Source organism: Lepidothrix coronata, unplaced genomic scaffold (genome assembly GCF_001604755.1).
Source record: "Lepidothrix coronata isolate B3197 unplaced genomic scaffold, Lepidothrix_coronata-1.0 Scaffold18, whole genome shotgun sequence".
In the NCBI taxonomy this organism is placed as follows: Eukaryota; Metazoa; Chordata; class Aves; order Passeriformes; family Pipridae; genus Lepidothrix; species Lepidothrix coronata.
Genome location: NW_016690198.1, coordinates 6568562 through 6584894, shown reverse-complemented (window position 1 = coordinate 6584894; position 16333 = coordinate 6568562). Strand labels below are relative to the sequence as shown.

General features: G+C 35.4%; 1 protein-coding gene across 10 annotated transcripts in view; it reads right to left on the bottom strand.

The window, feature by feature from the left end:
• Positions 1–16333, bottom strand: part of CSNK1G3 (casein kinase 1 gamma 3) — a 67276-nt gene that overhangs the window by 11166 nt on the left and 39777 nt on the right. For all 10 annotated transcript variants that reach the window (XM_017807279.1, XM_017807286.1, XM_017807280.1 and 7 more), the window contains 6 exons: positions 10597–10745; positions 9053–9287; positions 2710–2795; positions 2491–2575; positions 773–921; positions 98–193 (listed from right to left, as the gene is read on the bottom strand). In XM_017807279.1, the coding sequence (XP_017662768.1) occupies positions 98–193; positions 773–921; positions 2491–2575; positions 2710–2795; positions 9053–9287; positions 10597–10745 (800 nt within the window). The remainder of the gene's footprint in view (positions 1–97; positions 194–772; positions 922–2490; positions 2576–2709; positions 2796–9052; positions 9288–10596; positions 10746–16333) is intronic.

The following is a 16333-nucleotide window of genomic DNA, read 5'->3' as shown; positions in this document are numbered from 1 at the left end:
CTGGTGTCAATTTTAGAGCTCTAATAAAATCAATAACATAGCACAAATCATTAGACAAAAACATACTAATGTTGATAATCTCACAAGAGCAGTTTACCTGATTTTTGGATTGTTGCATTCTGTCTCTGTGTTGATATGCTTCTCTGTTTGAAGACATTGCAGGGTCTGAATGTACTGAACCCACTGGAGTAGGCTACAAATATAAATAATACAAAGCCACTGGTAAAACCCCCAAATTTCTAAGTCTCATCAAAAGTTACTGGTTTGTAAAAGAAAATAGTCTTTGAATCTGACAATTTCCAATAACACAAAATCATCAAATTAAATCAGAAGTTTCACTAGATATTTACACTAACATCAAAAAGGAAAAAAGCAAACTAAGAATTACATAATCGAAGAAGCAATTCTAAGTATTATTATAAATTAATATTCTGAAAGACTTTAGGCTGATACTTTCTTCAGTTAGCAGTTAGAATATTCTGATGAAACCTGACTAAAGGGTTAAAGTAATTCTTTATGCAACCCCATTTTGGATTGAGCAGAGATGTATTTAGATATTGAGAGTATGTCTGGAGAGAGAAAGAATATGAAACACTCAAGCCAAAAGATAATGTTAGAAAATGCATCTGAAAATGGGTTTGTAATAGCAGCTGTTAACAATTCTAATGACAGCCTTGAGGTGAACATCTCCTGAAACTCAATTCTGAACCACTGACTCAAAACTGATCACATAAAATGGCCATTATATTACTAACAGCTTAACTGTACTCACCAGCTGTTTTCCAATCCAGTCATATTCATAATCAAACATATAGCCTTTCCGATCAAGTAAGTCTGTGAAGAGCTTTCTTAAGTAGTCATAGTCTGGCTTTTCAAAAAAATCTAACCTTCTTACATAACGTAGGTATGTAGCCATTTCCTCTATATAAATAAGAAATATACGTAATTCTCATTACCTCTTTTAATGGAACTAAAAAAAAAAATTATTTCATTTTAAAGCATTTCTCACCCTAAAACCTGAACAGTTGTTCACTATGAATCTGTGAATTACCAGAAAGAAAAGTTACTTAATAGTAATAAAGCTTTTTGAGATAAACTGCCATATTCTAAACATATCCTACCAAGTGATCCCTCACTAATTTTCCCTTTGCATTACCTGTTTAGTTCTTCCATTCAACCTTCCAATTCTAATGCACAGTACGCCAAAAAAGTGGGGAAAGAAATGCCTCTACTTCTTTCACCCCCTCAATTAATTTCACAGAGACAAGACTAAGGAAAAGTAAAGAAAGGGGTATATGACAAAGTATCTGCCTCCTGTCCACAAGGCCTGCTGTGGACAGGATTTCCTTTCATAAGAGGAAACAAAATCAGTTTGTCATGAGCTATTCTAAGCAAATCTATTTTTCCTATCAGTGATATTGTTATTACCTTTCAAGGTGTTTATTTATATTTTGGCAAAATCATGTCCATGTTACGTATATCCCCTGTTCTGAACACTTCAGCCCAACTTTTAAAAAATGTCATATTTGCTTCTCTCCAGTTTTCCAATACCTCATTGATTCTCCTTGCACTTACAGAGAGCTAGAAGTGACACCCAAAACTTGCAAGTTAATTTAAATATTAGTTCAAGCTGCTTCCAATTCAGCTTGGTTTTAATAGGGGTATGACACCATATTAAAACATATTATTATTAAAAACATATTAAAAATATTTGAGCTTAAACGGTTTGCAAAATTTTATGTGTGAACATAAAAGTGCAGACTAGTTGATCACTGTAAGCATACATATAATATTTTTTTGTTTCCTTTAGAAGAATCTACATTTTAAGAAAAACAGCATTAGCTTGCTGCTGCTCCAAAAGGATATTTTTTCTTTCTGGGCCCAGTATTGTTTAACTTATCTATCAATGGCCTGGATGAAGGGGTAGATGCCTCCTCAACAAGTTCACTGATGACATAACGCTGGGAGGAGTGGCCCTCTTAGAAGGAAAGGCTGGGCCTGTTCAGCCTTGACAAGAGAGGACTGAGAGGGGATCTAATTAATGTGTGTAAATATCTGAAGGAGGAGGGTGCCAAGAGGATGGAACCAGGCTCTTCTCAGTGGTGCCAAGCAATAGCAAAAGAGGCAAAGGGGTCAAACTGATGGAGAGGAAGTTCCTCCTAAAAATGAGGAAGAACTTCTTTACTGAGAGGTGACCAAGCACTGGAACAGATTGTGGAGTCTCCCTCACTGGAGATATTCAAGAACCATCTGGACACAATCTCATGCCACATGCTCTAGGATGACCCTGCTTGAGCAGGGAGGTTGGACCAGGTGTCCCACTGTGGTCCCTTCCAACCTGACCAATTCTGTGATCTATCACCATAGTACATAATACATGTATTTGGAAGCATTATTTTTATTTATTTTTAAAGCCAGATATTAAACAATTACCTATCCCAGTTTTGTTTTATAAATCAATAAAACATTTTTATAAATAGTAGACATTACCTGGGAAGTTTTCACACAATACTTCTATAGGGGTTGCTCGTTTTGTGTCTCCAATTTTCTGGTAACGTTCTTTTAATGTATCAGCCTATGATACAAGAACAAAACAAGCATCTGAAGTTATACAGCCTGCAGACAAACATTCAAAAAGAAAAAAACAAACATGTCAATAAAAGCTGATGATCTGAAAATAGGACAGAGGAAGATATCAAATCCCTCTACCTTTAAACCTTGCCATGGAAGACTTCCTCTGAGAAAATACATAAACATATGACCCAAAGCTTCCAAATCATCTCTTCTGCTCTGCTCTGAAATGAAAGGCAAATATTATTAGAAAATTCAATCTGAGTAATTTTACATTATATTTGAAAGGTTAGCTTCAAAATTATGTAAAAATCATTGGTAGATGTAGAGTACTTGAAATCAAACTAACCATATTGGGGGGTTCTGGTGTACTATGCCCTGCATTACAAACACAGCTAAAACCAAAAAAATAAAGCAGATGCAGACTGCAGGTATATTCATCTCAACAGTACTTAAAGCAAATTATCTTGCTGTAAAAAATTGTATTTATTTTAAAATATTGTTTATTTAAAATTTAGTTTGACTCTTAACATTGTATTTTAATTACAATATTTTTAATTCATTACTTGTGAACTTGAAACAGTTTAAGAAAACTTAAATTGAATTCATTTTTTCTCTATAAAGCCATGGAGAAGACAGTCTTTTCCTCTGGGATCTATTATGGAATTTCTGAGCAAGTCAATGGTGGACTGAAGAAGGGTCAGAAGTACTATTATTTGAATAGAAACTAACATAAAGAGGCATGTACATACAGCCTGCTCTCAAGTCTAGCTGATATTTAAGCTTTTACAGTACACAATGTCTGGCAAGGCTATAATTTTTCATCTGCACTGAAGCAGTGGCAGTCCTTCAAGAAGATCACAGAAGGTTAAAACAGAAAGTAAAAAGTAAAACACAGTGCATTCAAAGTTTTCAAAGCACATTTCATATAGTTTTTAAATTAAATCCATTATTTGTAGGATAAGTAAACATAATAGAGAATACCGAGTCTTTAAATTACTTGTAGAAAAGAGATTTTTACATTTCCACCAGACTTCATTCTGTACTGCTGTTGAAACAAATGTTACACGTTGTATTACGTATTGAGGAAACAGGCAGTATTCAAATCTAAATTTGAGTTCCTCCCTGACACAAGGTAGAAAAAAAAAAATTATAAAATTGTTTTCACCCAGTATTTCACAAGACAAAATCGCTATGCTTTGACAACAAGAAAAATGGAGCAGGAAATGAAACTAAAAAAAAAGATTGTTTGATTTTTTTAAATACAGCGAAGTTAACAAAGTCAACCTGGCTCTGATTTGATCAACACATAATATTGCCATAAATATACTGCATCTGAAGAACAATTATTAATCTACATATAGATAGAACAACGTACTTAGTATTCTATTCCTATCCCTACCTTCTCATCTGAACACTGAGTAAACACATACTAGCATGATAATTCTATATTTAGCCCATTATTTCATCACACATCTGCCAGCCATATGAGGCTCTTTCATGATCATTTCTCCTTCACTCATTTCCATGTTTCCAATTTCCTTGCCAACACTCTTCTTGTGCTCACTCCTCCACTCTCACTGCCCACTGCTGCCACTTTTCTCAGTGCCCTCTAGACAATTTGATTCTATTTGAATTTCTCTGCCAACCCCACAACATCTCATTTACTGACCACATTCTATCCTGATACAACCACACAGGGTAAGAAGAAAGCAGGAATAAGCTACAGAGTTCTTTTTATGCTGTAGAGTTCTATGCCTGACAGGTTCTAGCACGTGAAAGAAATGTTGGCTCCAGTTGCTGGCAGAAATTCTGTGCTCTTTATGAGATAGGGTGGGCATGCAGAAAATGAGTACTTCACAGAATGTTACAAGTGTGCAACAGACGGCCCACCTATGGGCAACACTAAGGCGCAGCCCACAAAAATGTACTGGAAAGGTCTGTTCGGTTTTTGCTAATCCCTCTCTTTCATATTGATTTCTACAAGTTATGCTGATGAAAAATTAACCTACTCTGCTCTAAAAAAAAAAAAAGTATTTTATGGAGGCAATGGCTCCTTCACAGAGAATCCTATCTATGAAAGATGAAACTTTCAATCTTTATCTTGAAATTATTTCAAATTAAGAGGATTTTGGCTTTTTGGTTTTCAGGGTCTTTTTTTTAAATGCGCTTTGGACTGCTGATGATATTTCTTTAGGACAGTTCTTTGGGAACTACTTCTAGGATACACCATTTGAATTCACAATGCTCTCAAAACTCTGCTACGAGAAAGGATTTTTTGTTTGTTTTAGTTCTAGGGACAGTGATTATTATTTAGAATCCATTTAAGTTCTTCACTGACCAATTTGAGCTAATTAAGAAATAGTAATCAAATACACTTTCCTATGGATGGAAATCTTCGAGATGAGCTGGGGAAACAGGAAACCCAAAGATTATACTGCTATTATTCAAAGAAGGACCTCTGAAAACTGGAAAAAAACTAGCAGTGGACTAACTAGAAGACAAAAGGATTTCAAGCATCAGTTAGAGAAGAGCTGCTAATGTATACAGATGCTAGTGTATCACAATTTAATGAGATTAAGAGGATATGTTGCCTAAAAGGTAATAAGATCATAAGATGACAAACACACAACAAAGCTTTAGGGCAGATGGTTTCCTCTCTCAAAGTGGTCACCTGAAGCAAGCTAAATTAATAAGAAACCGGTACCTGTTATTTAGTTCATAAACTACAGACAATTATCTCAGTTCAAATAGACTGATTTAAATAAACATTAGAGCCTCATTCAGCAGGCTATTCCCAGAAATCATCTTTTTTTAGGATACACAATAATGTAATCATAATACAGTTTACACAACAGACATTCAGTCTTTAGTAAGCATCCATTATAAACACTACATTCCTCCCCAAAGAAAGTTACTTGGATCAGAAAAGACAGTATTAGCTACCAAGAAGATTACATAGTTAGATACAAAAATGGAAAGTGACAACCTACTTAACTTGAACTATCAGTCCATAAAGTTTAGCAAAAAAAAATTTGAAACCTAGAGTTTGTAGTGTTACTAAAAATGATAGGATTTCATACAATAATATAAGGGACAGAACAGCATTCCTTTCTGAAAAAAATAATGAATCCCACAGTTGATGATTCTGTTACAGAAAAATGAAGTTGCACGACGAGTACACATTGTATGTCATACTGTTGTCTTAAGAATAATGAGGGCTTTATGTAAAAAAAAACCCCTATTTTCATTTATACCTTTAATTAAGGTGCCCACTGCAGAAGAGGCTGGAGCCCATCTCAGGAACTGAAGGTGCACAAGTCCCTGGGACCTGTTGAGATTCATCTACGAGTCCTGAGGGAATCTCAGGCTAAACCATTATCCATTACATTTCAGAAATTGTTCCAGTTCACTGAAGTTCCCACAGATGGAAAAAGTAGAAACGTAACCCCCATTACAACAAAGGCAAGAAAAGGAAGACATGGGAAACTACAGGCCAGTCAGTCTCACCTCAGTGCCCGGCAAGATCACAGAGCAGATCCTCTTGGAAACTGTGCTAAGGGACGTGGAAGACAAGGAGTTGACTGATGACAGACAACACAGTTTCACTACAGGTAAATCATGCCTAACAAATTTGGTGATTTTCCACATAGATAGAGTGTTGGTGCAGGATGGAAGAGTAACTGACATCACCCACCTGGACTTGTACAAAGCCTTTGACACTAATGTAGGACATCCTTGTCTCTGAACTGGAGATACACTGATTTGACAGATGGAACAAGTGGACAAGGAATTGGCTAGGTGGTTGCACTCTTAAGCTGTTGGCAACAACTCAATATCAAGTGAAGACCAGAGAGGAGTACCGTTCCTCAGGGGTTGGTATTGGGACAGGTGCTGGGTAACACCTTTGCTAGTGACGTGGACAGTGGGACTGAGGGCACCACCAGCAAGTCTGCCAATGAGACAGAGCTGTGTGATGCAGTGACCATGCTGAAGGGAATGGATGTCATTCCAAGGGATCTGGACACGCTTGAGAGGTGGACCTGTGCAAACTTCATGAAGTTCAACAAGGAAAAGTGCAATACCTGCACCTAGATCCGGGCAATCCCAAGCACAAGTACAGGCTGGGCAGAGAATGGAGATCAGCCCTGAGAAGGACTTGGTGGTGCTGGTAGATTAGAGGCTGGACATGAGCTGGCAACGTGTGCTTGCAGCCCAGAAAGCCAATCATATCCTGGACTGCATCAAAAGCAGGGTGGCCAGCAGAGAGAGAGAGGGGATTCTGCCCCTCTACTCTGCTCTGGTGAGAGCCCACCTGGAATGCTGCATCCAGCTCTGGGGTTCCCAACATAAGAAGTACATGGAGCAAGTCCAGAGAAGGGCTATGAAGACAATCAGGGAGTGTCTCTCCTATGAAGACAGGTGGAGAGTTGGGGCTGCTCAGCCTGGAGAAGAGAAAGCCCCAGAGAGCACATTACAGCACCTTCCAGTACCCAAAGGGGGCCTCCATGAAAGGTGGAGAGGGACTTTTTACAAGGACAAGAGGTAGTGGCTTCATACTGAAAGAGGGCAGGTTTAGATTTGATCTTAGGAATAAATTCTTTACTGTGTGGGCACCAAGACACTGGAACAGTTTGCCCAGAGAAGCTGTGGATGCCCCATCCCTGGAAGTGATCAAGGTTGGACAGGGCTTTGAGCAACCTGGTCTAGTGCAAGGTTTTTCTGCCCACAGAAGGGGAGTTGGAACTAGATGATCCTTTCCAACCCAGACCATTCTGTGATTAAACAACAATAAACACATCAGAGATCAAGACTCTACTTAAGGAGTGGAAAAGTCACCCTTGTAGTCATTTACTATGTTCCTGTGTTAATATCAGACGTAAACAAAATTCAGTTGTGTTTTTCAAGTAATTACCAGTTTCATGTTCGTGTTTATTTTCTTAAATGAGATAGGGGAATCCTCTTATTTAAGAAGGAATAAAAAGCTTATTTGATTTTAAATGTCATTGTGCCACTGTAGAAAATTTTATATTATTCAAAAGTCTATTCTGCCTAATGGAGATGAGAGCCTAGTGTCAAAAATTTAAGTCACCCTAAGCTGACATCAGCTTTCATGCCTGAAAAATACAGTGAATGCTTCCTTTATCTGAGGAGATTGAGCTCCAAAAGCTAAGTCTAGAAAGCTCAAATCCTATATTTGAGGTTCTGGAGCACGTCCAAAACAGAGCAATGAAGCTGGTGAAGGGTCTGGAGCACAAGACTTTTGAGGAGTGGCTGAGGAAGCTGAGGTTGTTTACATCCTGGAGGAAAAGTCTTTTGAGGAGTGGCTGAGGAAGCTGAGGTTTACATCCTGGAGGAAAAAAAAGGCTCAGGGGAGACCTCTACAACTATCTGAAAGTTTAGCCTCTTCTCCAAAGTAACAAGCGACGGGACAAGAGAAAACAGCCTCATGTTGTGCCACAGCAAAGTTTAGACTAGGAAAATTTTCTTCACCAACAGGGTTCTCAAGCAATGGAACACAGAGAAGTGGTTGAGTCACCATTCTGTGAAATATTTTAAAAGATCTGTAGATGCGGTGCCTAGGGATGTGGTTTAGTGATGGACTTGGCAGTCCTGGGTTAATAGTGGACTAAATGATCTTAAGGGTATTTTCCAACCTAAATGATTCTATGGTTATGCTTTATTGATAAAGCACCTTCTTGCTGTCTGAAAAGTGTGAATGGTTTCTCATTTGCCATATTAACAGTCGCACTTACAGTTGAGCTGTATGTACTGTGCAACATTTTTATGACCAATTCAAAGAGCAACCTAATCAGCGATTACCATGCAGTGATAAACAACCAGTTTACACAAATTCAAAGGGGTCAAACCTGTTTTCACTAGAAAACCTCTTTATAACTGGAATAAACAAAGATCTGAGTGCTCATACCTTTTTCCAGGTAAATTTATTCATTCAATAATAACAACTTTCATCTTTATATATATTCTGTCCTTTCATTAGCTCGTTAGCATAACCTTTAAATCCTTATTAACAGTGTAAGCACTAAAAAAAATAATCAAGAAATCAGTATCATATATAAGCTACTTTATTATTTTATGATGCATTTCAAAGAGAACAGAAAACTAGCAAGATACCATTGAAAACCTATGTTGTTGCAATCTATTCACTTTACTATCTTTAATAAGTGTATCTGCTTCCTGGACAGTTCACTCTGCCATGGTATACTTCTAAATGTGAAGATGTTATAATACAAACAAAGATAACAATTCCCAAAACAACACCATGATGATTAGAGATTCAGAAAATATTATTCCCATAAACAGTATTTCCATAAGGACAAACTATATTTGCACAGTACACAAAACTTGTAGTTCTTAATGACTACAGACTGAAAAAAATTACAACTACAAAACAAGATGGTTTATGACAAATCACAGCTGTTGATCAATTCTTGTTTCTGCACTTAAAAAGCACACATACCTTTTCCTAAGTGTGTATTTATACTCATGTATCTAGCTGTTCCTGTAAGGCTCTTGTGTTCTCGATATGGTATGTGCTTCTTTGTTTCTGGATCTACATACTCCTTTGCTAAACCAAAATCTATAATGTGAATAATTTGCTGGGTTTTGTTTCCAGGTCGTCCTATTAGGAAGTTCTCAGGTTTTACATCTCTGTATATCAAATTCTTTGAATGGACATACTCCATACGAGAAATCTTTAATAAAAGAAAAAGGAAAAAAGAAAAACAAACAACAAAACCAGAAAGTTTAGTTTAAGCTTCAGGTTATCACATTAAAACGTGTTAGAAGCTACATATCTTACATGAAGTTTATATTTAGAAAAAAATCACCCCCATCTTAAAACCAAAGGGATATTGTTCTTAACAAGATATCTCCCAGCTAAGATCAATAAAAATTGTACACTTTCCCTAAGCAGATACATCAGTTTGTGTGTTGGAAACCTTCACACTGGACATTAGTCATGAATCATGTATTTAACAGAAGTTTTCTTTTTTAAAAACAGGTGGTACAACTATGTTTTGTGCACATTAGAAGTAAAACCAGAAACCGTCATCAAGCAGTGAGCAGCAAAGTTTCATGTAGATCTGTTACACATTAGAGGTACAAACAAGAGAAGCACTGAAAGTTCATCACTATGCATATAATTACATTCCAGTTGGATCGCTTTCTACCAAAATTTCTGTATTCAGAAAGGAACAGGAAGTGTTAAATAAAACAGATCTTTGGATCTGTGATAACTTCAGCATTTTAAAAAAAGACCTTGGTCATTTTGGCTGTAAATAAGCTCAATATGTCTATATGTCTGTAGCTGGACGTCTGTTATACAATTACAGTTGTGTTTTAAACAGCTATTTTTACCCTTCATGAGTAATATTCAGGGAAGTGGAAGTTCGGTATCATTAATATTTCATAAGGACTTATTTAAAACTCGTATCATCAAGGTAAACAGGCATAGATTTAATTGTCTTTCTTTGCACTTCCACCCACCCTTAGGTCAAAACCAAATAAGGAAATCTTCAAAAAAGACAATAATTCTTCATTGAATAATTTTGTGCTATAATTTCTGGGAGGGTTTGAGGGATCTTTCATTTGTTTGTTTGCTTTCTTGCTTACAACAATGCTCGGGAAAAATATTTATGCTATTTAGCAGTCTCATAATCCAACTGCTTTTGCGTGCTAGAATTATTTATATTTAATTAAATTTTTCTTTTTAAAAGAGTATGTCAAACTAATATTCATTATTTCAGGTTGTGACCTGTGAGAACTCTGAGGATGTAATGTAATTATATTCGTGCAATGACTCTTGAAAAACTGGAACAACGTAAATGGAAGTAACATAAGACAGTTTTCCTACTAAAACTGTATCACATGCTCTTTAAAGACCACTGACATCAATTTAAAACAGGAGAACTGCAAATCTCTTAAGTTAAATAAGCATTTAATCCATTGCAGACTAATTTAGTTATTCTAGTGAACACTCAAATTAACATCTATTCTACTTACCAACTGTATGGCTATCATAAGAACGGTTTTAAGAGAAAATGTCCTACCACACAAGTCAAACAAATCTTCCAGACTAGGTCCAAGTAGTTCTAGCACCATAGCATTATATTTGCCACATGGGCCAAAATAATAAACCTGAGGTATTCCATCTGTAAAATGAAAATACAAAGTAATTACAAGGTGTTAAATACGATTAATGAACACACCAATAGAATTCCTACTCAATTTCAAGTTGTTGTGAAGTTATAAATACATTTTTCACATAAAAGCAAAAATAAAACCTCATACAAACTAGAGGTAAAAGATACAACAGGAATAATAAAGATAGTATCATTTTCATTAAATATTTTGTGACTGTTACGTATTTGACTTGTGAAAGATATAAAGATTTTATAAAAAATAAAAATTAGAACCTCTCTGTTAGGTTTTGTAACAGTAAATTGAAACAGAGTTTAAAAAGCTATGAAGAGAGGCTTAAATACGTTCTTTTACCAAAAAAATGGAAAAAAAAAAACACCAAAAACCAAAACCCACCACGCACTTAAATTAAACCTTTTAAAATAAGGCTATGACAAACCTACATTTAGTAATAAACCCACCTTATTGTCTGCAGAAATAATTTAAAAACCCAAAAGAGATTAATGAACCAGAAAGTTCATTAATCAGAGGCAGGCAATCCAGAAGTTTGAAAATATCAACAGTTAAAGCCTTATGATCCAATTTTACTTACACCTTTTTGTACATATGCATTGTGTGACTATTTAATTAAAAATAACTTGGTATCATTGCTTCTATTCATCTTGCACTTTTCATATGCACAGGACATCTTACTCATTCAGCAAAATAAATTTTGTTTATATAAGGAACCTAGCTATTCCAGATTCTTTTTTTGCTCTTCAGTACATATCCTCTGTGTCTCACTTATTTGAAATATTCAGTACTCTGAAAATGCATTCCTCTTTTCATGTGAGCTTTTCTACAGTATCCATTGTTACAATTACTGTACTATACAGAAGTACTAAACCTATTTTTAGAATACCTTAATGAAACACTGGATTTCATCTTCATTCTCTGTAGGGCAAATGTGAGTTTAAAAATTAAAACATCCCTAACTCTGGGTGTTTTTTGAGGTCTTGGGTTTTTCATGCCTTACTACAGTGCCACTTACACTGAGGGCACAGATTTATAATTGTTTCCACTACAGTTTTTGGGGGAAAAAAAATGAATAAAAAAATACATTACTGTTTTAGTAAAACTAAAATCAAATGAATGACATGTTTTTAAGAGCATTTGCATTAATCTCTTTCCTACAAGTAAGAATAATGAAAGGAGAACCCCTAAAAATCCAGTTTAACTGTTCAGTGTTTTGAAGACCAGACCTTCAATTTATTTTAAATATGTGCAATCATACCCATCTCTATACTAATATACTTAACATGCATAATTATACCCATTTCAGAAAGACTTCACAGGAGTAGCTTATCTCTACTAATGAAGGAGCATAGACCATATTGCATACCTCATACTGTATCAGAACATGGTACAAGATAGTGTTCTTCATTTTTTAAAAAAATCATCCCTAATTACCAGACAGATACCTAAAAGACTTGATCTTCTGACTAGGTAAAAACTCCAGAACACTCCAAAATTGTGTTTAACACGTTATAACTTCTGCAAGGCACATATGGAGCATCCTGTCTAAAATTACCCATATTGATAAATTAATTTCATATTAATAGTTCAAAGTACTAGAAGTTGGAGGTTTTGGTTATTAATCAAAACAGTCTTACTGCTTTTGCTTAAAAACAATAAGCTAATATCATCCTACTACTTGTATTATCTCTACATGTCTCTAGATCTCCAGAAGATAAGTCAGAAAGTAACATGATACTAATAAATAGAATCTGAGGTTTTTTCCCCACTATAGAGAAATAAATAATCTCTTCTATATAAATCTTTAAGAGATATTGGTTAAGTTAGAAAAACACAGAAATTCTGATTTTTAGAAAATTAAGAATTTCCTATTTTGTTGACAGGATATTCCAATACGTATTATGAATTAAGAAGATGTATATAATTTCCATTCTGAATTAGTCTGGCTTCAACCACTTTCCTTCCACAAGAAGGAACTACTCAAAACTTTTAAGACACATCCCAGTCGTCTTGCTGTGAAATAAAAGTCATTGTTCTTACGTTTCTTGCTCAATAAATGATTATCATTCAATCCTTTCTATTACCTTGACATATCTTCTGCCCCATTCTCAAATATCCTTTATAAAAAGAAGTAGCGCTTCCCATTATGTATGGAACTCAATCATTATCACACAAACATCACTAAAAGTTACAAGGAACTTCCAACTCTTCCACCAAAGAAGAAACTTACTTGTGGCCAAAAAAACAGATTCACATACTCTCACTAAATGACCTTACCACTTAAACATCTACTTCCTTTCTAGATTTAAAAATCTGAATACAGCATTCTTATTTTCAGATATGTGCCACATTTGCTTATCCCTAGATATTTACACTTGATCACAAGTAAAACACTTTCATTTGAATGATCTCAATTTATTAAAGCCATTTACAATACTTTATGTCACTGCTTTGTGATAAAATTGTAAATCCATTTTAAACCAATATGACTTTGAATCCCATTTTAACCTCATGGCAAAAATCAAGAAAGTAGTGACTTTGAAATTAAGTATTTGAATATCACTTGGTTTCCAGTTTCTTTTTCTAGAAAAGTTAACTTTCATTAGCCACCTAAAACACTGCCACTATACAACAATGGTCTCCAAAATAAGAGACCAAATGCCCTAAAAGTGCATTACTATCCACCGGGGTGCTGGGGGGCGGGGGGGGGGGGGGGGGGGGGGGGGGGGGGGGGGGGAGGGGGGGGGGGGGGGGGGGGGGGGGGGGGGGGGGGGGGGGGGGGGGGGGGGGGAGGAGGGAGAGAAATAGAGAGATAATTTTGTATTTCCTTTTTTCTAAAACTAAGAAACTAAACTTTTCTAATATTAAATGCATGGATTCACACTGGAGCTCTCACTAAGTCAGATGGTTGTATCACAGTACACATAGGAGAAATCCTGGCAGATAAGTGGGAATGCAGAGATGGTCACAGTACTGTGTGCCTGTTTGTTTATTCATTTTTGGCATACTGCAATTATGTGTGCCCAGTTAGGTGGATTTATGGATTATATTGCCTAATGTTTGCTTAAATGCTCTTTAGTCCACCATGTTTATGTACATGACGTCTAGAAAGTTTTTAAAACTGACAGATCTGACTTTCCCTATAATGATGAAAGGATAAAAACACCAGAATAAAGACAACATTACTAGAGTAATTAGAGTTTTCTCTAAGCCAGTCAAGAAACACACTGATGTGATCTGCATTATATCTTATTGCTTAGACTGTTTGCTAAATCAGATTCATAAATGCTAGTAAAATACACAAGACTGCTCTTGCAGAACAAGGTGTTCTGTATTCAGCTTCCTATACACTGCTGCCTTGTATCTGTATTTTTAATCTTCCCATGTGACAGTTCACTGGACAAAAACAAAAGACCTTAGGTAGATTTGCAGTAACAGTTATATCTTTCATGGCACATCCATACTGGTTCTCTGCAAAGGACACAATTCAACAAACTGCCACAAACACAAGTATTCTCTACTTAGTCTACAAAATCTGGTGTGAATCCTCTCAAAGGAAGAGATTATAAAATCCAGGGTAGTGCCATATGAACCAAAGCAGCATATACAGAAGGGCCATACAATATCTCAAAACATAGCACTGCAATACTCCTGAAACCATGATCATCTATGAACCATAAAACCCTAAACATGGAATGAGACACTGTATCAGCAACACCAATTCAGCACCAAAAAACTTAGACCACATTTCTTATTTGCAAAAATAAGAATATGTTTGCAAAAATAAGAAACAGCAGTATAACAGTTAAATCTATTTTCAAGGAAAAAATCTTCTGTAACTAGGTATTTACATTTACAGATGCATTTTTATTGTCATCTTTATTAAATCAAATATCCATTTATCTAACATGAACTGTTCTGTGAACTGTATCATCAAACCTCCTTTCACAATTACAGCTATCTATTGTATGCTACAAAAACCCCACAATTAATCTCTGAAATCTCTGTGTGATGTCACAATCACCAATATAAATTTTTGCATAGAACCAGGCTTCTTATGACCAGTAATCACTGTTTCTCAGAAATATTATCATGTGAATCTATTATGCAGTTGTCATTCTTACCAGATCTCTTGCATTTATTCTAGGGGAAAAAATTACTTTAAATATAAATTGAGAAAATTCTATACATTTCCTTAAGCCAAATGTTAGAAAAAGGATTAGTATAAAACAAGAAAAACTGTCAGAAACATTTTTCATAGTTTTTGTGGGACTACACTTGAAAAATAAATTTGCTATTATCGTCATCTTTCATTCACATAAACATAAATATTAGCATATTCACATTGATAGTTGAGCAGCTCAACCTTCCTATTACAGGAATTGTATCAGCAGCAACAAACTCAAAATGGAGTCAGCTTCATCCCAAACTCACAACAAAACCATAGCACCCATCGGTACACAGATTAACAGCACTTATGAATAGATACCTCTTCAGTCAAGAAATTCAATATTTGATTCAGTTTAAGCACTCTTACAGATAAATTCTTAAATTAAGGATAGAGTATTCTTTTTTAAGATCACCTGCATTAATTTTTATTAATCAGAGATTAAAAAAACTTCAACTAACTGCTTACTGTTTATTCCTCTACATAATGACCTCAGTCAAATTAGAACAAAAGAAATAAAGTAGGACAGTTTCACTAAAACAAAAAATAAATTAAAAACAGCTTTCAATTTAAGAGTAAAGTCTCAGTTACCTACCTAGGCATATCTCAAAGCAAAGTTCTGAAGTTACTAATAAAATTCACTTTGCATTTATACTGCATGACAGTTAGCAAGTTATATAAAAATGAGACATCTCAGATACACCTGTAAGAACTGATGAAATGTAATTCATATGTCAAGTGAGACTATTCTGAACTGACTTACTTGCTAACTCTGTAGCTCCCAGGTAAGACATTTTATCTTCCACTTCCATTGTTACTGATCATTACAAACATAATACATTTGTTTTAGAAATTAAATAATATTCAAAAATCTGAAACTCCAGTCAATTACTGCTACTTTAACTAAGTACTGGGAACAGTCTATGTGCTGCAAACAGATATGTCTGCATACATATCGCATTAAGAGTACTCGCAAAAAATCTTCTTTTCAAACTCACTTCAAACCCCCAATAACCTCCATAATTCTTATCCTATAATAACAGTGTGGGCAAGATACCAATCCCAAAATATTTTGCAAATATAAAATGAGCTAAGTTATTTTTAATTGTATAAATTGAGCTGCAATTTGTTTCTAGCACTACACTAAAGGAGACTTGTTATTGAAATACTTCCTCCTGATATGGCAGAATACCAACCTAGTAAAATAAGTTAGTCTACCAACTGAGAAAGAAATCAAGAAAACATAAAGCTGACAATTTTGTCCTAGGAAGAGTTATAGCAAAACACAGATGTTGAAACACTCTGATGAAATCAAGCTGTGCTGCATTTTCATCCAGAGGCTGAAGTGAAAGGTAAGGTGGCTATGGCCCAGGAGATTAATTAGAGGTAATATCCCATTGCCTTCTCCCAGTGATA